The sequence below is a fragment of the Lycorma delicatula genome, chromosome 2 (assembly GCF_047948215.1).
Source record: "Lycorma delicatula isolate Av1 chromosome 2, ASM4794821v1, whole genome shotgun sequence".
Lineage (NCBI taxonomy): Eukaryota > Metazoa > Arthropoda > Insecta > Hemiptera > Fulgoridae > Lycorma > Lycorma delicatula.
The window spans coordinates 19,699,760-19,713,719 of NC_134456.1; the positions used below are offsets into that span (position 1 = coordinate 19,699,760).

Below are 13,960 nucleotides of genomic sequence, written 5' to 3' on the forward strand. Positions count from 1 at the left end.
AATAATATTCTCAATCAATCTTTAAACTACAACATGCTTACATTTTATACCTTCAGTTGCTTTTTATATTTTTTTCTAATAGGTTTTTTTATTACAGTTTTTACATTTTGTGTTTCCTTTAACAACCATATTAATAAATTCTGAATGCCAGTCAACCCTTTTACATTTTATATAAAAATCTGCCACATTTTTCTTGCTTTTGAAATTGATTTTGCAACTTCTTAATTTTAGAAATGTTCTTGTAACATCATTTCAGAAACTATTTCTGTTTTGTATTTTTTTTCAATTGTTCAAATTTGTGCCATATAATGCCATTCCAAAAAATGTATAGACTTTCTGAGAAATAATTCCCAGTTTTTAAATCTATTTAATAACAATTCTTTCTACATGAAATTTCTCTTTACTTACAACAATACCATACTATTACTACTACTTTAATAATAATAATAATAATAATAATACCACCACCAATGTGGTATATTTTGATATATATATCTCTTTGTATGTCCTAGTACTAAATAAAAACATTTCGTAACTTATGTGTTATATTTAATTCATCATTATCTTCTTTTCACACATATTATTGTTTGTTTTAATGTTAATTATTTTTAAATTTTATATCTGTACTATAAATGAATATATTGCTTTTCACGCCTGATTTTAGATCAAAAGAATTTTAATCAACAAATATTAGCATTATTTTTTTGTCATTGGGACATTAGCCTACCCCAGTTTAAAGTTTATCTTTTTATTTTTTTTATTCATTTACTGTTAGAAAAGATATTAAGTTACTGTTAAAAACTTAGGGACATGTCTGTTTGGTGTATACTTTATTGAAGAAAAGAATATTTGATTTACTATTAAAGTATTTAAATCCATTTTTATGGTTAACGAAATATAGTAGTGTAGTCATAGAGTTTTCATTGATGATGATAGATCTCTGAAAAGTAGCTATTGATATTTTATTGCAAAATCTTCATTCCAATACTGTTATAATTCTATTTTTATGTTACCTTGTGTTTTTAATTTAAATAGAATATTGTTATTAATTTTCCTATGCCTTAAGTTATGTTTCACTTTTTATAATCATTATTCAGATGATTAGAAATTGCAATGAAAATACTACAGGATCTGATATGGGAGATTAATATAGGCAAAAACGTTGCTATAAACATGTGTCTGATAACTCTTTGCTTATGTTTATTTGGTAACACATTTTTATTTTTAAAAATATGTAAAAAGTGAACAAAAAATAAACAATATTAATTGACATATATAAACAGTACTTTTAGAACAGTAAAACAAGATTGTTTTGTCTAGATTTTAAAATAAAAGTAAGAATAAAAATAAAAGTAAAAAAAAAAATTATATAAATAATTTTTGTCATTGTAGGTAATGCCAATAGAAAGTATAAATTTAGTTTTAAAATATTTAAAACTCCATTCCGCACTACCTACCACAACTTTGTGCATACTTTATTTCCATTTTATTTTAATAACCATTTATTATAGTTTGTTATTTATTTATAAAGATGTGTGATGAATGTAATTAGTTTGAAAGTAAAGAGATTGTTAAAATAATTAAAACTATTTTATAGTTATATGAATTAAAATTATATATTGTATAACCAGTTTTGAAATTATATAAAAATAGTTGACAAATGTAATCTGAAATTGAAACAGTTTCCGCTAATATTAATAATAATAATAATCATAATTATGATAATCATAATGATAATAATAATAATACAAAATTAATTAAACTAAGGTTCAGACACTGCTCTAAACTTTAGTTTAAATAATGTTTTGGCCATTTTGTTACCCAGAACTTGTGATTTAATGTTGCATGCTAATTTAAATTTTTGCTACAAAGTTGCATGATGTACACTTTCAAGAAAAGTGTGTGAAAAGTTGCGTGGGGATTATTTATAAACCAAATTGTAGCTTCATTAATGACATGAGAAATACATGTGTTAACTGGTGTATTTTGGAGGGCAGCAGATAAAAGACTGCTTTTTCATTGTCTCTTTCAGGCAATTTTTTAAGGAATATAATAGTATCTTTCATAAAACACAGGTTTATTATCAACAGCAACTTACTCTTCATCATTTTTTTTAATTGATATTTCATAAAGCATGCATAATCATACTAGATTATTGCTCCATGAAGGCTAAATAAGTGCAATCTTCCTTGACAAATAGATCTGCTCATTCATTTCCTGGGATTCTTACGTCGATAGGAACTCAGCAGAAACTATAATGTACTTATTGGTGTTGTTGACCACAGAGATAATTGATTGTGGGTCAAAAGGTAGGTATGTGGAGTTTATATAATTCTTAGAATGAGGGTTGAAGAGAAAAAAGGTATGAAAAACAGAAGTATTTATTTTTCAGTTCTATTTAATACCATCATATTATGATGGATTAGCAAAGCAGTAGATGTAAGCGCTGTAATTAATTAAATACCACAATTTGAGTTTACTGTAATTTAGGATTAAAAAAATATAGAAGATTTAAAAATAACTACTTTTTTAAAATTGTATAATGGCCATGTGAGGTATGAAGATCATTTCATTTAATAATTTCCATTATTTTATCTTTCATTTTATAAACAAGTTATTTATTAAAAAAAAGTGTTTACTCTTGAGACAGGTATTTAAAAAAATAAAAACATCTTATCAAACAGATGGAAATTTATATATATATATATATCCTTTAAAAATAATTTGATTGGAAGTCACATGTCTGAAAGGCAGAGGCTGCAGTTAGAAAAGTATGTATGAAGAATTCTGTATTCAAATTTTTCAGTTGTAAATAAAAGTTCATTCTAAATTGCAGAAGAAATTGTTTTGTTGTAAATTTTTTGAGTTGTTACAATTTTCTTAAAATAATATTAATGATCATTAATGTAGTTTTCAAGATGTTATTCATTTCAGAAACTTTTCATGACTCCAAACTAATGAGACTAACAATTTGTAGAAACATTGAACAGTTTCCCTTTCTTTAATCTGTGACTGTAGCCATCAAAAATTGTTCAGTTTTATATAAAATAGGCAGTAAAAAAAAGAGTATGTAAATTAGGAAATGAAGAATTGAAAATTTTGATGCTACATAAATCAAATACCAGTTAACCATCATCCCTATCACTTCTCTTATTAGCCCTGTTTCTCCTTGCTTGATTCACGTATTTGAGCTAAAGGATTATATTTCTGTGTGTATGAAAATAAATTTTTTTTTACAGATCATTGCTATTAAGGACACCAAGCTAACAAAACACGAGTTTTAAAGATTGATTGAATGAATTAATAGTTTAAAACAGTGATTCCCAAAGTGTGCCAGGGAACCACGGCCTCTTCACAGGGGCACCACGAAGTATTGTAAAAGCTTCATTATTTGAACCAAGAGATTTATAATTATTAATTAAATGTTAGTTAAAGTAAAAAAATAATGAAGATACAAGAATTTTATTTATTTTTATCTCTTACTTATGAGTAGTCATACTTTTACTTAGGGTAGGCTCCATGGAAAATGCGCCGCGACTTGGAAAAGTTTGGGAACCACTGGTTTAAAACAATATTTTTATAAAAATTAAACATAAAATTTTCTTTTGTATTTTATCGAAGATATTTATAAATTTATCCCACTAAAATATTTTACTGAACAATTGATTAGAAAATGTTGTGTAACTTCGATAAACAAGAGGCCGATCTCTGTGGCAGAGTGGTAGCATCTCAGCCTTTCATCCAGAGGTCCCAGGTTCAAATCCCAATCAGGCATGACATTTTTCATACGCTACAAAATTCTTTTTCCAAATCCCACGCACAAGCTTCAAGCTTATATGGCGATATCTTCAAGCAAAAAAAAGTTAATTAATTACGTTAATAAGTGATTAACATTTAAAATAACTAATATTCAACGAGAAATTTTTGAAGTTAATTATTTTTTTAACTTATTTTTTTCTTTGCTTTCACAATGTATAAGGTTCACTGTCAATATTCAGTTCAATTCAATTTCCTGCCCTTCCAATATTTAATCATTCTTTCTCAGCAATTCTTTCTACTGTCTATGCTAGGACTTATAAGATGTTCTTTTCCGCTGAAAACTTAACTTCTGAAATCAACATACTGAAAAAAGATCTGTCTAGTATATGTTTTGATATTTTAAGCACTTTAAAATCCTTCTCAATTTCTGGAAACTATTTAGTTTTAGTTTTCCTTTTTAAAAAAGTTAAATATTTGTTTTGATAATATACTGTTTTCCATTCTATATAGATGTCCATAAAATTTTAATCTTCTTTTTCTCAAAAGATGATCAATTCTTTCCCTGTTTTTGTATATATATTCCTTTTTATAAATTACTTCCTCTAGAATAGGCTCATGAATTTTTCCTAGTATCTTTCTTTCCACTTTTCCAATGTTTTTTGTAAAGAAATTCAAGCATTCAGATCCATGTGAAGCTGCTGGAAAAATTACTGTCTTAGTTACAGATTACAGTTAAAAATCAATATTGAGAAATTTAGCATTTCTCAATATTAATTTTTTATTATAAATTTGTGCTATTACATGATTTTTCCATCTTTTGTTGTCTTGATTTCATGCTTTCACCTTCTAGAACATTTGGAGTGATTATTTCTACAAGGTATTTAAATTTAGATGTTCTTTTAATCTTTTTATTAGGAGATATTTTAATTACACGGACTTAGCTTTGTTTTTGTTGGAAATTCATTCTGTTTTTTTTGTATGATATTAATAATCCTATTTTACTCACATGTTTTTCTAATTCTACAAGTTTAGTTTTTCCTTGTTGTTTACAAAGATTACTAAATCATTTGCGAAAGCAAGATGATTGGTTGACAGAAATTTTTAGTACTTAATTTTACAGAATTATAGATATTAACTCTTTAAGCTTCTTAATCCATTCTTTTATAACCTTCTCCAAAGCACAATTAAGCAACATTGGGGAGAGACCATCTCCCTGTTGTACACCAGTTTTAATTTCAAAAGGATTAGAAACTGTTCCCAGAAATTTTACTTTAGAAAAGTATTTTGTTAACGTTTCTTTAATAATATTTACAGTTTTTTGATCAATTTTAAGTTCTTGGAGAAATTGGAAAAGTGATTCTCTGTGAATTGAATCATAAACTTTTTTAAATTCAACAAAAATTGCTACTAAATTTTGGTTTTTAACTTATACGATACTGCAGAATTGTTTTAAGATTGAAAATTTGTTCAGCCCAATTTCTTCTTGGTTGAAAACTGTTCTGATACTCTCCTGATTCATTTTCAAGGATTGGTTGAATTCTATTTAATAGAACTTGATTTGAATTTTGTATGGTATTGAAAAAAGGGAGATCCCTCTATAGTTATACTCAATGATTTACATTTATGTATAGATCCATTTATACTAAATTACTGTAGTGTGTGTATTATTCATGCTAATTGCCTATAGCAGTTTGAATTTTAATATTTTAATTGAGGCATAAAATGTGATATGTTTAATAAAATATGTTTGTTTATTACAACAAACATGTCGTGTCCAGGTGATAATGCCAAAGCGTTTTTCACCCAGAAAAAATGAAATAGTTATTTAAATCTGTTTTGTCACCCGTTTTATGAAGTGGTTTTCTCAGCGCATTCTTCCTATCATCTGCTGTTATCTCTTAGTAACCCAGATTTCTTTAAATATAGTTTCTAGTTTTCCTGAAGTATCAGGAGAAAATTTAAGCACCTGTGTTATCTTCACTGCTTGCTTTGTTGTTTTTTAGCATTTTGATTAATCCCTTAGATTGTTTTTTGTCCAATGGTCTGAAAAGTGTGTTTTGTTTGTGTTTTTTAAATTAAAATTTTTTTGATAGAAATTTCCTGAAATTTTCTTTCCCTGAGTTGTTTTTCTCTTTCAAATTGTGTCCTGCAAAATCCAAGATAACAGGTTGCGTACTTTTAGAGGTACGGTGGATTTTTACCACTTGCGGATTTGTTTATATAAAAGACTCTTAATTGCTTATCATTGAAGTTAGTTTAATGATGACTTGCATGCAAGAAATTAACATCATTAAGAATAGAATTGTGAGTTCTTGAATTTTCAAACAGGTGCTTAATGTGGGAAGCAGATGCTGACCAAAATGCCACCAGGTACGGGAACAGATGCATTTTGGTTTTAATTTCTATTTTGGTCTGCGGGTGGTATATTATATCCCACCTATCCATATCTGTAGTCCTACCCCGTTCTACCACCTGGGGATGTGCCTGGTAGAAGGAACAGAAAACCTCTCCAGGACTTTATTTATTTATACATACATTTACATATTTGTACAATAAATAAATATATAAATACATCTATTTATTGTATATTTTATTTACATTTATTGTACATTTTATTTACTTATTTATACATATAATAAAGCATATTTAATTCACAGCCAATGGCGTCCAAGCTGCTTATCGATGCTCTTTTGAGCTTGTATATAAGTTTGTTTATAACTGTTCTTGATTATATATATTCTCATTATATACAATCAACTTCCTTATTTATTTAGGAGTTAACATTTATTTAATTAATCAGGATGGTGAATTTCTCTTTGATATTAACAAATTAAGAGTTATTTGAAGTTGTAATGGTATTACAGAAATGAAAATAATTTTCCATTATGAATAGTGTAGAATAATGTTCCTTGATAGTTTGATATTAATGTTATTTTATTTTTAAGGATAATAATAAATCAGACAGATATGTATTACAGATGTTTATAATTTAATGATAAATAATTATAAAACATCTTATCATTGGATTACCTGACTTACATCATTTCACCTTTGAACTTAGAAACAAGATAGCTTTTTTTAATGATTTTTATAATCTATTACAAAATATTTGAATAAGTTAACTATCAAATTGCCAGTCAATTTTATTTGTGCTGTTGTTGAATAGTTTAATATTTCTCACTTTGTTATTTTTTTCTCTAATTTATTATATAAAGTGAATTGTGAAATGATAAGATAATAAGAATCTTTTTTAAACTTTTTTAGTATATCTTACTACTTAGTAGCCGATATAATTCTTTAATGCATTGTGTTTTGAAGGTCAGTTGTGTTGTTTAAGCTAATTTGTATAAGATTAAGATTTTTATTTGATGATTATAATTTATTACAGATAAAGAAGGTATATCTATTATAAATATTTAATATTCCCAATTTATTGTTAAGTATTTTTAGTCTAGTTTAAGTAGTATATATAGTTTAAGCACTGTTAAGATTTTGCTTTGTCATTCTCTTTTTTAATTTTTGTGAAGATGAAACTTTCTAATTTTAATTGGAAACTTTCTGATTTAAAAATAAATAAGATATAATAATAAAAATAGTAAATGTATCTATATCTTTTTGTCTGTTAGATCTTGCCAAAAGACTTTGGAAATGGCATTAAAAAGTTTAGATAGCTTCAGTAAAGAGGAATTTAAACAGTTTATCGATTCTTTTGATGCAGTACTTACTGATTGTGATGGTAAGTTGTTTTAATCTACTCATTAATTTTATAGTGAATGTAATAGTGTTTGCAACCATGTGTTATTGGGTTTTCCAGAGTTGTTTTTTCTATAATTACTTTTCTTCATATATGAAAGGAAACAGTATTATAATGCTGTAAAAGATTGAAGCTGCTATCATGAGATGTAAGATCTGAAGCACTATAAAAGTAAAGAATCTATCGTTGAATTATTCTGTTTGTCCTAGGTTGATTTTATAATGAGATGTCTGTTGTGAATGGAGCTGGGTTGTATTTTGTTTTAGTGAAACTTTGCTAAGATTGATCTGGTTACCCATCTAATGTTAATATGTATTATAAAAATAATAAGTTGATACACTTTTTAGATTATAATGTATTAAAAATTGTTACTCCTTATGAATGCATGTTTGGTTTTATCCCTTCTTCTTTCTCATCTAAATAAATGAAATTAACTGCAATAAGTGAAGTGATGATAAGCATAGTTTTTATAGTACTAATATAATCAGAAACGGACAGCCTATTGCCATTCCTTCTATTGTATTATTTCAGTAATCATTGCTGTTTTGAACAAAATTAGGTTTAAATGTCTTATAATTTTTGCGTAAAGTTTATTTCACTAAAAAATTTAAATATATTCTTTTTATACTGTCTTGATTTAACTATAAATTATACTAAAAACTTTCCTAATACATTTTAGGCATTTCTAATGCTATAAGCAATGCAATTTTTTAAAGCAGACTGTTTTTTAAGTGATCTTAAAATTAATTATAATTTTATAATTATGTATGTTACGTTTAAATAAGGTTAAAGGGTTCAAGGTCAGTTGATTTGATCTTTACATTGAAAAAACTGCAATATGTGAAAATCTTTCATCCATTAATTTCATAAAGGATTTTATTTATGTGAAAAATATAAATAAAAAAATTTTCAAAATTCTTATTCATATGTAGATTAAGTATCACACATTTTTTAGATTTTCTCATTTTGCAGAATTATTTTTAATTTAGAAAGCCTAAGAATATAAAATATTAGGAGTCTGTGCTATACTCAAAAATAAAATCATCAGTACAGCTCCATACCCAATATTTACTTTAAACTACTTCTGATAATAAGAAATGGACTTTTTTTCTTAGAAACAACCAGAACCAAGATTCAACACTAAGCAGCATTATCTAGAAATACAGTAGAGTGAAAATTAATCCAAAAAAAATGTTATTTAATAAAATTCTGCTAATTTAATTATCAGAGCTAAGCTTACATCACTTCTTGCTCCCAGTTTTTAGGAGCCATAATAGCTATTATCTAGTAAATTAGATAAATAATGTTCCGCCTTTAATAGCCCTAATGTCTGTAACAATGCCGTTCTTTATTCTAAATGACTTCACATACACAATTTGGCATCCATTTAACAAGTGTACTTACTACATGTTCTTTTGATTTCTTCATCATTAATAAACCATACTAATATTATTGCTTCAGTGAGGTCAATTTTTGTGGTACAATTCATTTTTGAGAGTCGTTTTTTGACTATTGCTCAAAGATTTCCAATTGGGTTTAAGTCTGGGGAGTAGTCTGGCTACAAGAGTACTTTAGTATTTTGTTCTTTGAAAATTTTCTGCTTTTTTGGCAATATGGCATGGCGCAAAATCTTGTTGGAAAACAATATTTTGCACAAATTTAACTTGTGGAAATTTGTTTTGAAGTTGTGTCGCAACCCTTTCCTTCAGAATCTTAACATATCCATCACTTTTCAGCATACCATGTACTGGAAATAATGAACAAAGGCCTTCAAATGTGAAACAATCCCAAAACACTTTTTTCTGGGGATGTTTCTCTGATTGTTGGTCATGAGCCGGTGATGTATTTTCATCTGATGCTTTTTTAACAAATGGAATTTTTGTCCCTGGTCATAAAAATGTGACTCGTCGGAAAACAAAACACTTTTCCACTATTCTTTGCTCCAGTTAGGATATGCTTTGGTCCACAAGAGCCTCTTTTTTTGCACATTGCTGGGAATAAAAGCTGCTTTTTAGCTTGCTGACGAGCTTTCCATCCAGCTGCAAGAAGTTAGAATCTAACAGTTGTCTTGTGTAAATCTGTCCCACTGGCTGTTAATTCTCGATTTAACTCCACAGTAGATAATTTTTTATAAAGTTTACTTTTTCTCAATAATAACCGATCCTGTGTTGGAGTAGTTTTTCTTTTACAGCAACATTTGCCTTTGCTTTGAGGTGAAAAGGAACCAGTTTCTTTAAATTGTTTTACGATAGCATTCACTGTCCCTAGTCCAACAACACAATCAGAACCTATTTGTTGTCGTGACATACTGGTATGCTCAGAAAGAAAATTTTTGATCGCTTTCTTGGAGTTATGTCCATTATTATATATTCAAGACAGAACAAAAAATATGAGAATACAATTTTGTAATAAGTGAAATAAACTTTCACAAAACATTATTTATGAGGTCTGTAAATAAAGTAATGAGACTAGTTGTTTTTGGCAGCCAAAGTGGCAGCACTGTAAAGTTACTAGTAAACATTTGGTTATATGAACAGCTGATTTATATTAGGTATTAATATTTTTAGTCTATTGTTGCCACGTGAAACATAAACAAAGTTTTCGTGAAACGAGTTTTTGTTGTGCATTACAAAAATGAGTGATACTAATTATGAGCAACATTGTGCAATCATGGTTTTTTTTTGTTAAACTCTGAGAATGCTACTGAAATTTTTTCAGAATTGAAGAGGACATATGGAGATGACGCTCTGTCACGAGCCCAAGTTTTTAGGTGATTTAAAGCATTTTCAGCCGGCCGGGAATCAGCAAAAATGAGCAAATCAAAACCATGCTAATAACTTTTATTCAATAGTAATGGCATGTTCCATAGGGAGTTTTTGTCTACAGGACAGACTGTAAATCAATAGGTTTACCGAGAAATTCTTCAAAGTCTGCTGAAAAGAATTGCTCGTTTGAGACCAGCCATCAAAGACAAAAAGACAACTGGATACTGCATCATGACAATGCACCTTGTCACACTGTACTCTCAGTTAATAAGTTTTTGGAAAAGAAAACATTCCTGTATTTCCTCAACCACCTTATTCACTTAACTTGAGTCCCTGCAACTTTTTATTGTTCCCGATTTTTAAAAAAACACCTCAAAGCATACCATTTTGGAACAGTAGAAAACATAAAACAGAATGTTACTGACTATCTGAAGGATATTTCGGTTTCTGAGTTCCAACATCGCTATGAAGAGTGGGAAAACCGTTTGAAGCATTGGCTTCCCAAGTGAACTATTTCGAAGGTAATAGAGTCTGTATGTAATTGGATTGTAAATAAAAACTTTTTCTGAACCAGTCTCATTACTTTATTTACAGACCTTGAATAACATGAAAAATGGATGTGGTCAATCAGTGTAGCCACAACACATAGAAATAAACAAAATATTCCCTATGTTCAGATTACTTTGCACGCTACTGTAGTTCAGCATAAATTCTGCAAAATCTATTTATCAGAGCTGAGCTTTATTTACTTATGCATTATAAAAATTAGAAGTAGTAGAAGTAAATTAGCTTTACTTTATCTAGTAAAGCTAGATAGATAATGTCCCCCTTTTAATAGCCCCAATTATGTCTACCTTCAATTGTCCCATTTATGTCCACCCTTTAATAGTCCCAACATCTAAAATATTTTACAAATATCTTCCCTGTAATTCATATGTGCCATGTTATTCCAAAAATATCAAGGAGGAATACTTTCTTGAATACAGCTCTTGCTCATCAGTGCATAATAAGCTTTGTAAATTGATCCATAATTATTAATTCTTCATTTTCAGAACTAATATTCATTGATTTTCTGTAGTTGTAACATCTTGTAAATGCTAATTTTTCTGGTATTTGATTTTCTATTATGGCTATTATTTTTGTAGAAAGATTCTTCTAATCTTCAAGTATTTTTTTTTAGTCATATTATTCAAAGAAAGATTTTTAAGAAAGAAACAGTTTGTGCACAGCTTAGAAACACAGCAAATGAGTAGAGTTTATTTTTAAATACCAACTTATTTACAATCAGTCCAGAGCACTTTTATATTCATTTGTAATGAAAAGGTTAAATAAACATTTGTCTGGAAATGTTTTATTTTGAGTTAGTGAAAAATTTCACCCTGATTTTTACTCAAAAGGAACAATAATAAATTCCTCAATACAAAAATTATGATCCAAAGTTGTGTACAATTTCATTTTAATTACAGTTCAAAGTTTTATATACTTTACCTATCAAAAAAAAAAGACTTGGTTCCGTAAAAAATTTTCAATAATTTCTAATTATTAAAAAAAATAAATAAATAAAAATACTTAATCTAAAACATTCTTTTTTAGGCTTAAAAAATTAACTTTGTTAAAATGAGAAAATAAAAATTTGTAGAGAATCTGATATATATACATACTGGGTGATATTTAAGTATGAAAACAGCTTTATACTTAGGTTTACCATTTTTTTGGGGTCCAACCCAGGACATATTTTTATAATTGCTTAAAAGTCTTAAGCAATTAATTAATCTTAACAGTTTACTGAAACATTAAACTTTATTTATTCAGTTATATTTTTCACTAGACATGACTTTTTGGAGAAATGCTTTGTTTGTTTTAATTACATCATACATTCACAACATGGAAGTTCAGAATTAATTTTAACATTTAGCAGATGTTTTAATAGTAGATACTGAAAGTCTACCCCTTTCTGCATACCAAATGTTCCTTGTAATTGAAAAAACTCTTTTAACTGGAGCAAATGTCCCAGGCAAAGATATCACAAACTCAACCATTTTAGAAATATTGCAACATTAAATATCAGTGTTTTGAAATACCTTCAAAATTGCTTTCCACTTCTCTTCAATAATATCTGGTACCTTTTCAGAACTTGTACCACAACCTATTCTTTGGTTTTGATCTATCTGGTTCAACAATGTATGTTCATCAAATAGATCAATACTCTCTTCTAAATCAGACCAGGCAATTTCAGTTCATAAATTTATTCACTGAAACTTACTAACTTTATCAAAACTGGTTCTCCACAACTCTAAGTACTGGATACTAGAATTATAAAAATTATCTACGCTTGAGAAGATATTTTGTTCCTGAACATCATTATTTTCTTTTAGAGTGCATAGCAATTCTTTGGTAGAAGATGGTATAAATTTGTGGGTTTTCTTAACTGAAGTTGACAAATTAATTAGAATATGTCTGAAATGCTTCTGTTGCTGTGATAGAATTAGCTTCCAGTTTCAGAATTACACGATTAAATAACTTAGAGTACCATATAAAAATTTCAAAAACAGTTCAAATAATAATTTTGCTTATTTGTCACAAATAAGAAGTATGATTTTAGGCCATCAAAAATGGAAAGAATTCTTTCTATTGCAGGTAAAAAATTAAGGAACCTTAATTCCTTTATAACAATTACTTCTATGTCCAGGGATAGAGAAAAACATGCTGTTTGTACTGGATTGTTTGAACAACCAATTTAAAAAATAGGTCTATCTGAATCAATTTGAATTTTTCTGAACACATTTTCATTCCCCTTTCTCTTCACGCCACCAAAACTAAGGATAACGAAGGCATTAACAGAGAAACGGGCTTCACCATTGTTTTTCTTGAAAAATTTTAAATCGAAATTATGTGTCATGTCTGTCCACTTTCCTATTTAAAAAAAATTAAGTTTGATTTTATACTGCGGATCCAGGATGGCGGACAAAAATTAAAAACCCACAATAATGTAGATTTTTTAAACTAAGTAGAATCCTATTTGTTTCTGCCTCCAAATATCTCTCAGATATGCAGTATAAATAGGCATCATACGTCCCGGATTAGCCCGGACAGTCCTGGTTTTTTAGTGCTGTCCAGTGTTGCAAAAATGCCCGGGGTTTGAGAATTTTATGATTGGCGAGGATTTTTGTACCTATATGTTCGACATCGCGTTTTTAAACATTCTCTTACGGCCGTACATCTCTCAGCAGACCTTGGAGCAAGCGAAATTCTTCTCTTTTTAACTCTTATTCGACTCCTGGTAAACATCTGATTCTTTTTCAGTTCAATACGATGTTTAGTAAACTTAGAAGCCTATCACTTCTAATGCGCATGATCTCTTCTTCTTCTTCTTCGCCTATGTTTAGCGGTTCATCTCTCTTCATATTTGTCAAAATATGAAGGTATACATCAATTGTTCGACTCAATTGATGTATACCTACTAAATGTATTCGATTCTTCGCTTTTCAACTTTATTCGACTCTTAAGTAAACATCTGATTCTTTTTCGGTTAAATACGATTTTTAGTAGTCTATCACTTCTAATACGCATGCTCTATTCCCTTCATCTATCCAACGATTCTCATTATTTCATATCTTATTCGATTCCTTTACGAAAAGAAGCTTATATCAAGAAACCTCATCGCTAAACAGAGAAGGGAAAA

General features: G+C 28.3%; 1 protein-coding gene across 6 annotated transcripts in view; it reads left to right on the forward strand.

Annotated features, from left to right (window-relative positions):
* The window catches only part of LOC142320531 (glycerol-3-phosphate phosphatase-like), a 94,697-nt gene that overhangs the window by 12,924 nt on the left and 67,813 nt on the right, over nt 1-13,960 (forward strand). For 4 of the 6 annotated variants that reach the window (XM_075358422.1, XM_075358421.1, XM_075358425.1 and 1 more), the window contains one exon: nt 7,386-7,495. In XM_075358422.1, the coding sequence (XP_075214537.1) occupies nt 7,386-7,495 (110 nt within the window). Of the gene's footprint in view, nt 1-6,945; nt 7,157-7,385; nt 7,496-13,960 lie in introns of those variants that run through there. The other 2 variants (XM_075358426.1, XM_075358423.1) reach the window with 2 other exon arrangements.